The sequence below is a fragment of the Acanthisitta chloris genome, unplaced genomic scaffold (genome assembly GCF_000695815.1).
Source record: "Acanthisitta chloris isolate BGI_N310 unplaced genomic scaffold, ASM69581v1 scaffold35924, whole genome shotgun sequence".
Lineage (NCBI taxonomy): Eukaryota > Metazoa > Chordata > Aves > Passeriformes > Acanthisittidae > Acanthisitta > Acanthisitta chloris.
Window position 1 is genome coordinate 1 of NW_008669614.1, and position 16,249 is coordinate 16,249.

Consider the following 16,249-nt stretch of genomic DNA (forward strand, 5'->3'; position numbering starts at 1 on the left):
GTTGAGCCCGGTGCCGGGTAGCACGTGTGCGCCGGGAGCGCTTCCTCCTCCTCCTCCTCCCTCCCTCTGCCCTGTCCGTAAGGGCTTTGTGTTGGTCTCTTTAATTTGTTTCCCTTTCCTTTTTCCCCTCCTTTAAATTTCTTTTAAGCACGTATTTCGTCAGAGGAAGCGTTTTCCCCCGTGCTGCTCCCAGCAGCCCTTAGAGGACCGGAGCGACTCTTGGATCCTCATGCCTAAAGTGTGTCCGGGAACACTCCCCAGGGGCTGGAGGACTCGGGGAGGATCAGCTCGGAGCGGGGAAGGGTTTCCCTAGCTGCACCGGGACCGGAGCAGGGTGGCACATGTGCTCTCCTTCCCGGGGACAGGATGTGGGTGCACTGAAGTGATCCAGAATGGAAACATCCTGGTAGACAGAGCATAAAGTTCTATACTCTGCTGCGCTGCCTGTTTCCATCAGTAATATCCAGGAGCTTTGGAGGGAATTGAGGGAAGCTCAAGGAGTGTTTCAGCAGTTGTGTAGTTGTAGTTGATTCTCGTGTTACTTGTTCAGATTATCTAGGTGACCTGTTACCTCCACGTGGTAGGAAAAGCTTTTTTCCAAGTTTTTCCAAAAGTCCTACATGGAGTGTCCTAGCACCTTAGGACCAAGAGTTCAGTGGTGTCCCTGGAGACAGTTTGAGGGGTGATCAGTCAGACTTTGGACTTGATGGTCTTGGAGGTCTTTTCCAGCCTAAATGGTTCTGTGGCAGTGCTGGGTTTATGCCTGGACTCAATGATCTTAGAAGCCTTTTCCAACCTGAATAATTCTATGATTCAATTCTGTGAACTCCTGAGCCATCTTTATAGGTAGCAGATGACATCTCCTGAAAAGGAGCCAAATGTGTGATGCCTCTCTAGGGTTAATGCTGCCTGTAAGGTTAAGCCTGCTCATTGCCCCTACGTATGCAGCGTATAATTCTGATGAGAAATGTTATTAATTTTAATATTTCAATGAATATTCAATCAGCGAATCAAATAGTTTCATATTTCATCTTAACATTGCTGTCAAATCTAAGTTAAATTTATAATGAATGCTTAATATTACTGCACACATTGCTTTCTGCATAGCATTTTGCCTATTTCCTTCACTCAGCTCTACTTCCTTTCTTTTTAACCAAGCATGACTGGACACAGTTCAGCTAATGTGTTTGTAGCTTTTTTGTCTGAGTGATGCAGTACTGAGAATTGCTTTCAAATGACTTAGTGCAGAGTTTAGATATAGCACTGGGTCTAGGCTTTTTGATTGTCAGACCCTTGAAAGTTTGTCAAAGTGACAGTGATCTTTTTGGAACAAATCTGAGCTTACTGAAGATGGTTACCTTTTCAAAGTGATGTTTCTTGAAATTATTTGGGAGTACTTAATGGGGCACAGTTTGGAAATAGCTATAGTAGGTCACTGTAGCTGTCTTATAACAGTACCCTGCTATAATTTTACTTCCCAGAAATGTAATTGATGTCTTGAGCAACTGACAGTAAAATTTAGTTTTCCATGTAGAACTTTCCTGCTGTAATGTGTGGATCTGACTAGAATTTTAATACTGTTAATAGAGAAAATAGTTGTTAAAATTCAGGTGATGCTTCATCTCAAGACTAACTGGATTGGAAGTATTTTCCTTCTAGTTTCTCAGACCCTTTGATTGTACAGTTTCATAGGGAAGTAAATGTGTTGATTACTAGAAGTTTATTCTATTAAAACCAGCTCCGAGTGAGGAATAATACTATTGGTAAAGTGAGATTTTACTTATAAAAACCAATCCAAAACAAAAACATCACCTAGTTCTGATGCCCTCAATAAAAATATCTTTCAGACTTGGTGCTAAAAGTATGCCTGAGAGATTTGTGAGAATTATCTTAGTATTCATCTCATCTGTGATTGCTTTGAAATCTTTGTTACTTCAGTACAAGGTAGAAGCTTGCAGACATGAAATCACTGATCTATGCCAAGTTGCCTTCCAGTTAGTGTTAGTGTGCTTACAGTAGGAGCAAAGAGAATACAGCAAAAACAAAAAAGAAAGGAGGAACAGAGGGAACTGCATGAAAACGTTTTGGTGGAGATGTGTGATTTTTGGTTTCATTGAGATTTTCTCTGTACTGCAGGTGGCTTCAGCCAGGAGGAACTGCTAAAAATATGGAAGGGCCTGTTCTATTGTATGTGGATGCAGGATAAACCTCTGCTACAGGTATAGTAACTGGTTTTATATTTGCTTGAGTGAGTCCCTTCTAAAATACACTGTAGGGACAAAGTAATTTAGAATGGTGAAAATTACCTTAGTGAGTTTTGCCCACCTCTTTTTGTCTTCCCCTGCAGCCCACACGTGGCATGTGCAGGAGGAGAGGTGACTAATTCAGTGGTCAGAACATGAACAGAACTCTAAATGGCATCATGTTTGGAGTCACCTTCTGTATGTCAGGTGTAGCTGTTTACCTTTCATAACCATAGCTGGAACATCTACTGTTATGAAGTGCACTGGTCTGGTGGAACTAAAGCTGTAACAGCAGGTTGCCCCTAACTTGCAGCTGCAACACATGCAGACTTTTTTCAGGCTAGTTGGAAAGTTTCACACTTCTTTTCCTTTGTTAGTGCAGTAGCACTTCCTCTGCTACCAACTTAGTCTCTTTGTCAGCTCCTACCAGTTTTGATCCCTCCTTTCAGAAGATAGCACATTTGGAGTCCCAGCTCTCAGTAACCTCACTTCATCAGTTTTCAGATCACTTGCCTGCCTGAACAAGGTTTCTTTCACACACAGCCCAGACAACTCCACAAAGAGCTATATGAGAACAGTGCCCCTAAAGTTTTACATCATTTGTTAATTCAAATATGTGGGATTTTTCTCCTAATATAATTTTGTCTGCTGTCAAAAAGATGATTTGTGCAGAGATCTGATGAAATGAACAGGTTTTGGTACCCTTAAAACTTCTCTTGCAACTGACCCAGTCCCAGTGGAAGGATAACTAGTACTAAAGCAGCTGTTAAGAGAATATTTTACATTTTGAGGGATGTTTCATCAAATTCAAACTTATTGCTGTTTTCTGGTTGTGTGTTTAGTGAGAAGACCAAGCTTTGAAATGTGCTGTAGTCACTGTATTTATTTACTTTCAGGAGGAACTTGCAGGCAATATCTCACAGCTTGTCCATGTGATTCAGAATACAGAGGCTCGTGAGTACTGTTTAATTGTCTAATGCTTTGAAGGTACTTTAATCTTTGGTGATTTTGAGGCCCCTATCACAGTGCCAGGATACAGACAGACAGGCAGGGATGCTGCTTTGCTTTCTTCATTTCCTTTTTGTCCAGCTGGTGTGGGAGATTGCATTAAGGGAAGCATGAAATGCAGTTTGTTTCTGGTTCTTGCAGGGGAAAAGTTCTATCTCCAGTGTGACACAGGTGAGACTTTGCAGGGTGGGTAGCAAACCAAATTTGTCCCCTTACTTTTCCATTCTGCATAGATTGTTCTGTGTATTTCCTGCTCAAAACCAACCTTGTTTCATGACTGTTAAGCATCTAGTATTCCAAATGCACTTGACATAGAGTCCTCAGTCAATGCCAGAACTTGCATGGGTAGAAATGAGTGCAGAATGGATATTTTGCTCTGACTTGTCTGTATGTAACACAAAATAGATACAAAACCATCCCTGTAATTAAATTTGTTTTAAAAAGTAGCTGTGTGCCTTTTCCTGTGTTGTTCTCAACCTTCAGTGGCTTCTCCTTATACCCATCTCAAGTCTTGCCATAGCTCTATCCCAGTCACAAGGTAAACCCCTAGGGAACTGCATCCCTTTCTCACATTGAGAGTTCCTGAGGTGCTTTCAGGTTAGCAAAACAAGCCATTGTGCCAGACATGCAGTGTTTTTCCTTCCTCTCTTACAGGGCACCTGTTCATCCAGACATTCTGGCAGACGATAAACCGTGAGTGGAATGGGATAGACAATCTGCGTCTGGATAAGTACTACATGGTAAGGATAAATCTCCTGTGGATCTTTCCTGCTAGAGAAGGTGTAGGGGTGGTGTGCTAGAGGGCAGCTTTGTCTGCACATGCATTTATGTATGTTGTAAGAGAAGACAAGGGACTCCCTTCTTGAACCCACTGCAAAAGATACTTGTTTTAAAGGCTTTCACTCACCACTAAAAGCCTTTACAGTTTATATTGTGCCCAAGTGCTTTCCTGTTTGCCTTTATAACAATGATGTTCCTCAGTGGCTTCTATGTAGAATATAAATAGTATCTCAAAGGACACTGCATCAGCATCAGTTTTTTGGATCAGACTGTTTAAAGATAGTTTTATGACTGCATAAAGTAGTTGTCACCAGAATTCCAACTTTCCACCATGAAAGTATTGACTGTAGTACGTTGTGCTGTCAGAATTCTTTCTCTAGCAAACACTACACTAAGTAGTAAAATCACTTGAGAGAAGAATCTTAAAAGACCCACCTTTGTAAAGAACAAAGTCCCATTAATCTTTTCCTTTGAAAGAAGTTAATTGCAGGCACATTCACTTCTGGTTATTGTTTCTCAGTGTTACAGATACTAATTATTTCAGTAAGTGAAGTGTCTTGAGCCAGTTGATTGTAGCTATTTTACATGTGGCTGTGGCTTAGTACAAATTTCAAGTAAATTAAGCTATTATTGTTACCATCAGTCCCATATTGTCTCCAGTTTGAGCTGTGGCTTTTCTTGGATTTGGCAGCACTTAATGAAGAAATCAGGGTGATGGAGCAAAAGAAAGCTGCATATTAGAAATGGTCATGGATTTTTCTGGGCTTAGGATATGAAAATAGTTTGTTGTCTTTGGATCTTCACACCATCCTTATGTTGTTTTACATGATAGACAAATCTGTCAAAATGTTCATAGGAGACAGCTTCCACCTTGTGCTACAAAGAGGTTTACTAAGAAGTCTGTTCTTATTACAGTCACAATGGCTCCTTTATCTTTTCATGAACAACATGTATAACCAATTTTGTACTTTGCAGCTAATGCGTCTGATTTTGAGGCAATCCTTTGAAGTGCTGAAAAGAAATGAATGGGATGAAAGGTAAGAACATTTCTGAATGGAGTTGCATTATAAAGAAGTCACCCGATTTACATCTATCAAATATATTTTCATTTAACAGATCCATTTTTTTTGGCCATAGATGCCACTGTCATGAAGTCTTAACATTAAGGCTTATTTGTTCTCTGGATCATTTATGATATGTAGTTCAGAAACATGGGTGAAGTGTTTCAGGCCAGGTTGGATGGGACTCTGAGCAACCTGGTCTAGGAGAAGATGTGCCTGTCCATGGCAGGGGTGTTGTAATGAGATGATCTTCAAGGTCCCTTCCAGCCCAAAGCATTCTGTGATTCCTTAAGTTAGATACACTCAGCAATTGATAACTCTCATGTTCATCTACACCATTTAGTGTGTGTTTCACTGGAAGAGATTTAAGAAGGGAATTCATGTATGCTTGTGCAAAACCTGAACATAGGAGCTTGTGTGATATTCCAAGCAGTCTGAAACCTGAGCTTCCTGTAAACTAGCTTTCTGTTTGTTGTATACATCAGTGGGTTTGGTTGTATTTCTTCCACATTCTGTCAAAAGGCAAGTAATTGCAGTCATTTGCTCTGTCTAGAGCTCTTGTGCCACTTCTAAGCTTGCTCTGTGTTTAAACTGATGAAGAGCTTTAAGTCATTTAATTGAAAGTCCTTGATAACCTAGTAGTAGAATCATAGAATTTAAGGGTTTGAATGAACCTTACAGATCATCTAGTCCCAACCCCCTGCCCTGGGCAGGGACACCTCATCACTAAATCAGGTTGCTCAAGGCCTTATGCTTTTCCTTTCTCTCTCTTGCCATCTGAATTGTGGAATGTATCCAGGCATGTTTTTGTGGAAACAGAATGGAATGCAAGGCTAAAGTACACCCTGTCTCTCCTGTTCTACCTTATGTTTGCAATGGGTAAATGCCACAGGTTGAAGAGATGAAAATGTTTCTTGACAGGAGCAGGTGTGGGAGGAAGTTTGATAAAGCCAAACCCCTTTATTCCCAAACACATTCCCATGGCAGAGACATAGTCACCCAAACTGATCTCTGGCAATGTTTCTTATGGCTTTGGCCTCCATTTTTTCCAGTATCACTGGAAAAATGGCCTGGAGACCCTTCACCACCAGAGGAGGCAGTGTGGGAAGAGAAGATCACAATTCCTTTCTTTGCAGAGTGAGGGAGCTCAGGATCTGCCTTTCCCTCCTAAGTGGAGCCTAGAAGCTACCTAGCATGCATGTCTTTCCTCTTTTCTTTTCAAATGCTTTGAAAGAAAGGTGTATTAAACTAAAACTGAAAGAATCTTTATGGTTTTGGAATGCTTTGAATTCTCCTTGGGACTGGAAACATTTGTTCTAGGCAAAATTGCAGGAAGTCCAAAAGAACAGCAGGGGAGAAAGCTTGGAATATGCAAAGCTTCACTTTCCTGAAAGATAGCAATAATAAGCCTCAGAAGAAAAAAAAAAAACAATACAAAGGAAAAAAGTCCCAAGTGCTGCTTGGCTGCAGCAATGAGAGCATGTCCCTGGCCATGTCACTCCACAGTATTTGTTAGTATCCCAGAAGTGAATACCTGAGCCACAGATCTACTTGTACACAGCTCAGTCATTTCATTAAGATGTGAAAATTGGTTACTGGATTTATTCCTTAGGAGTGTTAGATTGGCATCTTAAAGAACCGGTAAGACTGCAAATGGCTAGAGTTTGATTTCAAAGCAAACAGATCTTCAGCAATTGAATATGAATATCTTGTTCTTTTTTTTCTCTTTATTTTTTTCAGTCTAGTTGAACTGTTGCTGCAGGTGCTAATGAAGGAAGTTATGGAACCAAACAGCAATGCTCCTGGTGGGATAAAGTTACATTTCGTTGATATCTATCTGGATGAATTGGCTAAAGTTGGTGCAAAGGAGGTTAGAAAATACATTGTCATTTTCTTTCTGATAAACATTAACTGTATCATGCAGCATTTTAGGAGAAATGTGATTTTTAGATCATGTTATTTTAACAGTTTTAAATTAACACAACATGAAGGAAGTGACTTACTACAAGTTATGCTTTTACTTTTATTCATGTCTTTGACAGTGAGAATACAGTAGTTTCTTCCAAGTTCCTGAGTACTGCTGTGCTGCTGCAAATTGAGGTTGGACATAGCAATAGAAAAGTTAGACCATTCTCACTTGTTTGTTTCACCAGAAAGGACTTAGTATCTTTTCCCTTGTGTGAACATGTTTTCCAGTCTTTGCCTTTGCAAAAGCTGACATAAAGCTTTGGCTTGTTGGCTCTTGGCTCCTTGTGTAACACCTAAAGAGAGGAAGACAGTGAGCTTTCAAAGGTGTCTAATATTTGCTTCTTGTGGTCTGTGCATTGTGCAGTTTACCCTCTGCATCCAGTTGTTTGTTTTGCTGAAGACAGCTGTCGTTCTTTGCTGTATGTGCTGGTGCAGTTGCCCTTTAATTTTGGCTGATGTTGCAGTGCTGCAGAGTTTTGCAGCAGCAAAGCCCATTGCTGCAGCTGTCACTGCTGAACTCTTTCCAGAGAGCATTTCTCCTGTTCCTCCACCCTGCCTGCTGTCCCACACTCGTCCCAGCCTCCTGCTCAGTTACCTCCCCTTGTCTCTGGCCTCTGGTGCTTCTCCTTGCAGTGGATCAAGCTGTTAGCAATTGTCCATTTATATTCGTTGCAGTCAATACTGAAAGCAATCCTGCCTGCAGCTTTAGAGGTTGTGGATTGTGGAGCACCAGAGAAGTGGTGCAGATGGAGCCCAAATAATTTCTGCAGCTCCACAGACACAAAGCTGTAGCTCAGCTGCTTATAGGAAGCCTGGGGAGTTAGTCCCCTAGGGAGTTAGCCCCTTAGACTATCTGAAATGGTAGATGATGCTCGTAAATTGAATTCAGGGAAGGATTTTTATCTTGAGCACTGCTGTAGCTGACAGTGTTTTGGTCCAAGCAGTTCAGTTAAGAGAAACCCAGATCTTACTCCTGTCTGCTACAGACCTTCTTCATCAAAGGGCACAAAATTATTTGAGCTTTCTCTGCCTCATGTTTCCATATATAAAATGAGAAGCTTTGTTATATTTCTGTAATCAATAAAGTCTGCAATGCAGTCAGTGTTTGTATAATATTTCCAGGGAATGCCTAGAAGTTAGTGGTTGTAATGGTAACAAAAAGTCCCTGGATACCCCTGTCAGGTGGAATACAACTGCAAGACTTTGTTAAAGAAGATCCCCCAACACCAAATATTCAAGGAATTTGAGTTTATAGATACAATATTTACTGTACTCACTATTTTTTTCTTTCTAATCATACAGCTCACAGCAGACCAGAATCTCAAGCTCATTGAACCTTTCTGCAAAATTGCTGCCAGAACAAAGGAGTAAGTTTAATGAAAGGATAAATGCTTTTTAAGAATTAAGAAATGCTGAATATACCACTCCACATGATAATAAATGATAGATTAGAGATACTCTTCATGGATTTATAAGAACTATATCAACCTCTATTGGCTAATTTGTCTAGCTATTTTATCTTTTTAACTTGCAGAGAGCAGCTGAGCTGGTTGGATTCCTTATTGTTGCAGTGTAATACAGAGCAGCATATAAACACGGAGAAATTTAAGAGAGGGATGCTAGCAGGACACTGGATTGAAGGATTTGTTTAGGAAGATAGAATCATAGAATTTAAGGGTTGGAATGGACCTTACAGATCATCTGGTCCCAGCCCTCTGCCCTGGGCAGGGACACCTCCCACCAGAGCAGGTTGCTCAAGACTTTATCCAACCTGGAATGAGCACTGCCAGGGTTGGGGCAGCCACAACCTCCCTGGGCAACCTGAGCCACTGTCTCACCACCCTCACAGGAGCATTCAACTTAGACTTTTCCTCCTTCAGTCTGAACCCATTACCCCTTGTTCTATCACTGCAGTTCCTAACACAGAGTCCCTCTCTGGCTCCTTGTAGCCCCTTCAGATATTGAAAGGTTGCTCTGAGGTCTCCACACAGTTTTCTCTTCTCCAGGCTGAACAGCCCCAACTCCCTCAGCCTGTCCTCATAGAGGAGATGCTCCAGTCCTCTTAGCAACTTTGTGTCCTACTCTGGACTTGCTCCAACAGTTCCACGTCCTTCTTATGTTCACTATCCTCATCTGAAGAGCTAGATATTCTTCTGCTTTGTTTTTTCTCACCCATTTTCCCTGTGTGCCTCAAGTTTCCACTGTTCTAGTGTGAGAGGGGAGGGTGTGTATGCTTGTGCCTTAGTCTCAGTCCTGCTCTCCTGTGACACAGCCGGGGTGTGCTGCATGCTGTAGTCAATGGCATCTTTGAGATGATTGTGGATCAGTCCCCCTACGCCATCGAGGACCTAATGAAAGAACTGGGTACCAACAGTGATGAGGAGGATCTTTCTGAAGAAGACAAACAGGGAAATGAAGAGGTGCTTAAAACCAAAGGTGAGGAGGAAGTTCTAAATTGCTTTGGTAAGACTTGCTAGGATTAAAAAATCTTGTTTCTTAAAAGTACGTTTCTGCTCTGAACCAATCAAACACATATTCATGTTTTCCTGACTTCCCTTCAGATGTGCTTAACAAAGTGACTCCGAAAGCTAACTTAAACAAACTGAACATTAATATTCAGTCTTTTTTCTGTTATAGGAGACAGATGTTTGCCAAGAAAATCAGCACAGAGCTCTGAAAGAACAGATGATGTGGATGAAAATGATGATGATGGGATCGGGACTGTTCTTCAGGTTTGTGGCTTCTTTGCTCTGTTATTGATGCTCTTCTTTTTTTGCCATCCCTTTCAAGAGGTACAGAAGTTACAGCACAAAGTCTAAAACTCCTTCTGATTTAATAGAAGATGTTTATGTAATGTGCACTGTGCAAGTAGTAGTAAAATAAATCCATGTCTACATTTTTTCCTCTCTCCCCTGCCTTCTGTTTTTTGCACCTCCCTTCCTGTTTCAAGAATTAAATGTGTGCTAGTGCCAAGCCCCTGTGGGTGGTGAAGGAATCAGCTTCAGTTGCATTGAAAATAAGAGCAAAAGTATTAGAAGAGAGGGTAATATGTTACAGTCTGGGTTTTCTAGACCCACATCCAGTGCAGTGTAGTGTTTTTGACAGATCCACCCATCAAACACATGTGCAGTTAGATACACTTGATGCATCTGTGGCTTTTAAGCAGGAAATAGGACATGACACACTTTAAATCTGATATTTAGCTAAATATTTTTGGGAATTTTGAAGTGGGTTGGCTTCTCTCTTGAGTAAGGAATAAGGTTAGGAATGTTTGTGAGAGTGATACCAAGTTCAGCTGTTGTGTTAATGAAGCAACCATCTGGAAAAGTCAGTATATGTGTGTGTGTGATGGGGGAGTAAATTTCAACAGAGAAAAATATTTTGGGTTTAAAGGAAGTAGCTGTTGTGCTACTTGAAGTATTGGTAACATGAGTTGCATTGGGTTATCTTACATGAACAAGCTGACTGAGAAAAGCTGTGTCTTACTTTCCTCCAACAGTTTGACTATAAGGCTGTTGCTGACAAACTCTTTGAATTTGCAAGCAAGAAAAATACACCTTCCCTGAACAGAAAGCGTCTGTACAAGCTGATCAAAAAGTGAGTTCTGTTGAAATGCATGTGCCTTCTCGTCCTAAACAACTTTTGCTTTGCTTTCTGCCCACTCTTGCTTGTCCTGATGGTAATTTTGAAAGAACAGGTTTGTCTCACAGCCCTGGATGACTTGCCTGAAGCCTGTGCTGCTGTTCCTCATTGGTACAAGAGCAGCCAGCTGAGGTGTATCTACACTGGGTGGGTTTGTACTGCAGAATGGGACATCAGGTTGTGCATGGTGCAAGTTTCAGATGCAGGAGAAGTGTTAAATTACTCTTTTCTCAATACTTTCAGTGATGTGGTTTGAGTTTGGGGATTTCTGAGGCAGATCTCTTCTGCAGTGAGCTCTTTGTAACTTCCTGTGCAAAATAATTTTGTTCCTATTTTGACAAAATCATAGTAAGTACAGTGATACTGTTCTGCTACTGTTATTATTGGTCCCAAATCAGTAATACTGTTTTGTTTTTTCTCTCTTTCTCCCCACCTCCAGGTTCCAGAACTTAGCAGAAGGTAAGGACTGAGCAGCATACATTCCATTAAAGAATGTAATGTTCCCAGACAATATGTACAGGAAATATGTTTGGGTTTTTTTTAATTTTTATTTCAAGAATATTGTTTTGGGGGATTTGTGGTGTTTTTTTAAAATCCCATTGAGACACATTACATGTTTTTGGTGAGATAGCCAAATCCCCTTCACAATTTGAGCAATCCTGTACTTTGTCCTTAATTGAAAGAGGATTAATTTTACTTCAACAAACAGGAATTAGCTGTATGATTTTCTTTAAGGGGAAAAAGGAGGTTTTTTTCTTTCTGTGGAGGTTATGCTGTATATAAACAAGATAACTGTATATAGAAATATAGTTTCCTAATACCTTATCCTTCCTCAACAGGAATCTTTCCCCGAGATATTCCTAGAAATGTTTCTTCAGATGAAGACGATGATGAATTTGATAGGCGAAGGCGAAAGAAAAAACCTGTCAAGCCTTGGAAGCAAAACAAGTTGGAAGAAGTAAAAGGTAAGGCAAGATCAGCATTTGGAAGAGAAACAATCTGCAGTGACTGGTGCAGTTTGGCAAAGCATCAGCTACAAGCTGTTCTGAAGAAGGCAGCCCTGTTGTTTAGGGTGTGCTGATCTGTATCCTGTTGCCATCAAGGTTAAATGTGAAATGAAGTTCTCTTTGAAAGTGGTGGGAATTCTGTTACCAATTTTGAGGCAAGAATCATCTCAAAATTTCAATCAAAACCAGAACTGGAAGCATTTGTTTCATTGGTCCTTTGAGCAGTTGCATTTACTGTAGGAAAACAGAAACGTGTCAGTCTTCTTAAAACAGAATGATTGCTAGAATTTGGGGGTTTATCTTCAAAGGTGAAGAGAGTTACTGAGAACCAGGTGCAAGTATCTAGCATCATGGTTTATATTGATGCAACACATGCCCAAAAATATTTCACCAAACTACTGAACCTCTGAGTTGCCCTTCTGATGGGCTTAACAGGTGGGTGATAACAACTCCTTCTAGCAATATTGCTCTGAAAAATAGGGTTGCCACAGAGAATGGCTTAGATGTAAGCTGTGACAAGGCAAGATTGGCAGAGTATTAATTAGGCCAGGTGCAGAGGACTGCAGTGTCCTGGCCAGCTGTAGTAGTAACACTGTGTGCAGGCTGATAGCCCCTGAAAGGTACAGTTATTTTAAAAGAAAAGAAAAAGAACAAAAAATAGAATAGAATTCAATTGCTGTAAGTACCTTTGTGTTTCACATCTATTATATGGCATTCTTTTGGGGATAGATATAGAGGATAGAGAAGAGCTGTCAAGTGTGAAGATGCCATCAGTTCCGCAAAAGAAGAGGAAAAAAAGGAAGAAGAGGGACAGCCCAAGTGCTGATTCTGGAACAGCTGATGGAAACTGTGAGGAGGGAATAGCTGAAACATCTGGATCTAATGTGTCGAGCCAGGAAAAGGTGCCAGAAAATAACAAGGAGAGGAGGAAAAAGAAATTGCTAGTAAATGAGGCCAATGAGACCACAAATGTAGCAACTGACACCAGGGAAAATCAGAGTATCTCTGCGCAAAACAGCCTGACTGACGCAGAGCTGAGTAAAAAGAGTCACTTGAAGAGAATGAATCCCAAAGTGCAAAACGTTCCTGAAAAACCTGCGTGTCAGAATGGACCAGCTAATGCCAGTGCAGCAGAGGATGTCAGCACATCTGCCACACCATTAACTCCTAAGGCTGTGAAAAAGAAACAGAGAGCAGGGGCTGTCCTGGTGAATGGGGATCCCCTTCTGCAGCAAACTGACATGAAACCCAACGAGGAAAGCTCACCAGGGACACTGCCAAGAAATGCAGGGTCTGAATCTGCACCCTCTGGAAAGGTCACACTGAAGACAAAGACAAAGCTAGTTGGTTTGGAAGGGATGAAAGCCTCCAGTCAGAATGCAGCAGCCTTGAAAAAGAAGAGAAAAGTAAAAGAGATGCTGAACTCTGTTGAAGCCAATGGAGTTCTGGAGACTGCATGCAAGAAAAGCAGGAAGGGGGTATGTACATCTCATTCTTTTCGCTGCTTCTTCACTAACTGCCAGGCTCATTTTCAAATTTAGCTTTCTGAGTGTGGGGCTGCATGGACAGGCTGCATGCTTAGGTCATCATGCATTGTCACCAAAGAGAACTCAGTTCCCCAGAAATCCACACACTGCTACAGTCTCACACCCTCCTGTGCATGACACTAAGCCTTGCCAGCCACTCAGCTGGAAGAACTCATCTAGCTGAAGCTTGGGTTGTTACAGGATGTCTTTTTGCCTTAATCTTTTCTGGTCCCTGGGTTAATTATTCTTTTGCATTGGGTCTCTGGTTGAGCTTATGACATGTTCACCAAGGGCATATTTTTGGCAAAAAGATCATCCTTTTGGGAAGATCATCCTTTTGAGTAGATGGAACATCCCTTTTGCAGCAGTAGCACCAGCAGCACACACTTAGATTAGTATAAGCTCCTTGGGAAATTATCCACATGGATTCCTGGAGTGGCTTCACTCACTTCTCCATCTTAACCAAACGGATAGGGCTGTGTGGAGGAAGTATTTGGGAAAGGAGTGAACAGAGAATATTACACTGACATGTCGTCAGTGTCTGTATGATCACACTCGCGAGTGGTTCAGTGCCTTATAAAGACAATACTGTGTTTTTTCACTAGGAAGGTCTGATTGTAATCTTGTTCAAAAATGTCTGCAATGTCACTTGGGGAGAAACTGGATTTTCCCTCTCCCTACCTCCCACCCCCATTTTCTTCTTGCCAATAAGTAGAATAAGGTTGTTTTTGCTCAGTGATGTGAGAGTCAAAGAGCATTTTACACTGTATATATTTAATTGTGTGGCTATGAGAGAGAGTGCAGCAGTTCTTCCCTCTCCTGCCACTAAAATTCTTTAAACTTCTCATTTCCCATGTGCATATTCACCCTAACACATTTAGGGGCTCAGTTTTATTCTTGGAAGTCTTGATGACTTTCACTTTAGTGGAAAGAAAATTCATGAAGCATAACTGAGATTCTGAGTACAAAACAACTCCATCTTCCTCTGAGTTAAAAGTGCATGTTATAGCCTATCACCTCTGTTTGACTTAAGTTTAAAATTGTAGGATTAGTTAAGTAGTGCAGCTTTGTATATGAACTTGGTATAACTCCTCAGTCCTTCAAAGGAGAGAAAAAATGCATTTTGAAATATTGCTTAAATAGTATTAAAATAGTTCTGATATTTTCTGTTTTCTGATGATAAAGTACTGAGAGGGAAGAACCAAAACATTTCTGTCTCCCCACTGCAAATGCATTTCTCTCACTGCAGGGCTCCCAAAGTAGGAATCATTGGTTTTGTGCCCTGTTACCTAAGTATTCCATGTTGCATACCTTGTCTTTCTTTGTCTATAAAACATCAGTTTTTAAGACAATATGATTCTGTCACCCCTATCTCTGTTTGTAAAACTTCACTGCAACTGTCCAACAGGTTCCAAGACCTGCAACACATTCAAGATTCCTGCAAACTTCATGGAAGTGAGTTGTTGGCACAAATTAGTGTAGGCACTGAGGGAAAGGCAGCATCATGACCCCAGCACTGGTCTGTTGGCTGGCTGACCAGTCAGGGCACAGGCCAGAGGGTCACTCTTCCGTGTGTAATTCCAAAGAAACCACAGCATTTGCTTTTTCTTGCCCAGTCCAGGTAGTTGTGTGTGTATCTGTGTTGAGTGGGGATGGAGATAAACAGAAATACTTGGGAGTTGAGTCGTGAGGAGAGTGAGAGTATTGGCATAAGACAGAGGACAGGCTAAAATGCACGTGTGGAGGAAATTAAGCTTTTCTAATTTTGTTTTCATTGCTTGAGAAATAACATATTGTTTTACTTCCTGGTTTGAGTTACGCAATCCTGGCCTTGTGCCCAGAAATGAGGCATGTTTTGATTCTTGATTTCAAGGACAACATACACCTCCAAAGAATTTGCTTCAAATATTGGAAAGAAGGAGGAGGAGAAGGGGAAAACCAGACAAAATCAGCATTATTTCACAGTTGTCTCCAGAATTCAGAGAGCTAAAGGAAATAGGATTTTTCACTTTATTTAAAGCACAAGTGATTTTCAAATCAAAAGAAGCCATGTCCTGTGGACATTTTCCACAGCATGTCAGCAAAGTGCTCATGGAATTTCATGTCTATAGGTTGATGTAAAGCATAACTGAACCTCCTCTCACAGTAGTCCAAAGGTATCTAACTAGTCCATAGTCAGCGGGTTAGAAAGCTCTGCCAGCACTGGTCCTAAGAATTGCTTTGTGCTGGAGATAAAAATTGCTTTAAATGCCACAAAAGCATGAAATCGAGGCAGCAAACTAGTAGCAATACACAATAGCTGGATGTCTGAGAGTATAGACAGGCCTCATGCTCCATTTTTTCTCTAGAGTCTCCATCTTAGCCCAAAGTGGAGTTTGTTCATGAGATGCATATCTTAGTCCAGAGGTACCACAGGAGAGATTTTGCTTATGGTCAAGGAAAAAAAAAATCAGCCCTTGTGTGCAGGAGAGCTGGATCAGTTGTAAACAGCTTAATGCACATGAAGAAACCATGTTTGTTTGCACTCTGATGGGTCTGGCAAATCTATTACAAGTTCTTCCCTCTGTTCTTTGCAATGACCTTCATATTTCTGTGCAGAGAGCGCCTTAAATGTCTGCTTTCAGTCATGCTAACTGCAGAATTATCTCCTGAGAGTTAATCATGATGTGAGTACCAGCTAGCTCTTTCTCAGCTGTGGCAATGCTTACAGCAGCTGTGTGTGCTCAGCTCTGAGCACTGGTCACTGCTAGGTATAGTGAACTACAGTACTGTTGTACTGAAGCACTTGTTCCTTTCCCTCCTTCACAGGAGAGCAGTGCTGCTCTGGCACCTTTAAAGAAGAAGAAAGCAAAACCAGGAAATGATTTTGTAAAATTTGAAAAATCAACTGTACCAAAGGCAGTGTTCTTCAGGAAAGCCAGGAGCACCATCTCTTCCACCAGGACATCCATGCAGGTAAGGTGATCTCACAGGTGGCAGCTGAGTCTGGGCACAAGTCTCTTCCCAAGAAACCT

The 16,249-nt window shown here is 41.2% G+C and overlaps 1 protein-coding gene across 1 annotated transcript in view; it reads left to right on the forward strand.

Moving 5' to 3' along the window:
- Positions 1–2,136: 2,136 nt before the first annotated feature.
- LOC103800960 (ribosomal RNA processing protein 1 homolog B-like) overlaps positions 2,137–16,249 on the forward strand; it is a gene marked incomplete at its 5' end in the record, with an annotated part of 16,705 nt that continues 2,592 nt past the window's right edge. Inside the window, 13 exons of the mRNA XM_009073353.1 lie at positions 2,137–2,219; positions 3,140–3,197; positions 3,906–3,991; positions 5,007–5,068; positions 6,833–6,962; positions 8,363–8,427; positions 9,333–9,496; positions 9,698–9,792; positions 10,560–10,657; positions 11,142–11,161; positions 11,542–11,667; positions 12,445–13,187; positions 16,044–16,190. Coding sequence (XP_009071601.1) covers positions 2,137–2,219; positions 3,140–3,197; positions 3,906–3,991; positions 5,007–5,068; positions 6,833–6,962; positions 8,363–8,427; positions 9,333–9,496; positions 9,698–9,792; positions 10,560–10,657; positions 11,142–11,161; positions 11,542–11,667; positions 12,445–13,187; positions 16,044–16,190 — 1,877 coding nt within the window. The remainder of the gene's footprint in view (positions 2,220–3,139; positions 3,198–3,905; positions 3,992–5,006; positions 5,069–6,832; positions 6,963–8,362; positions 8,428–9,332; positions 9,497–9,697; positions 9,793–10,559; positions 10,658–11,141; positions 11,162–11,541; positions 11,668–12,444; positions 13,188–16,043; positions 16,191–16,249) is intronic.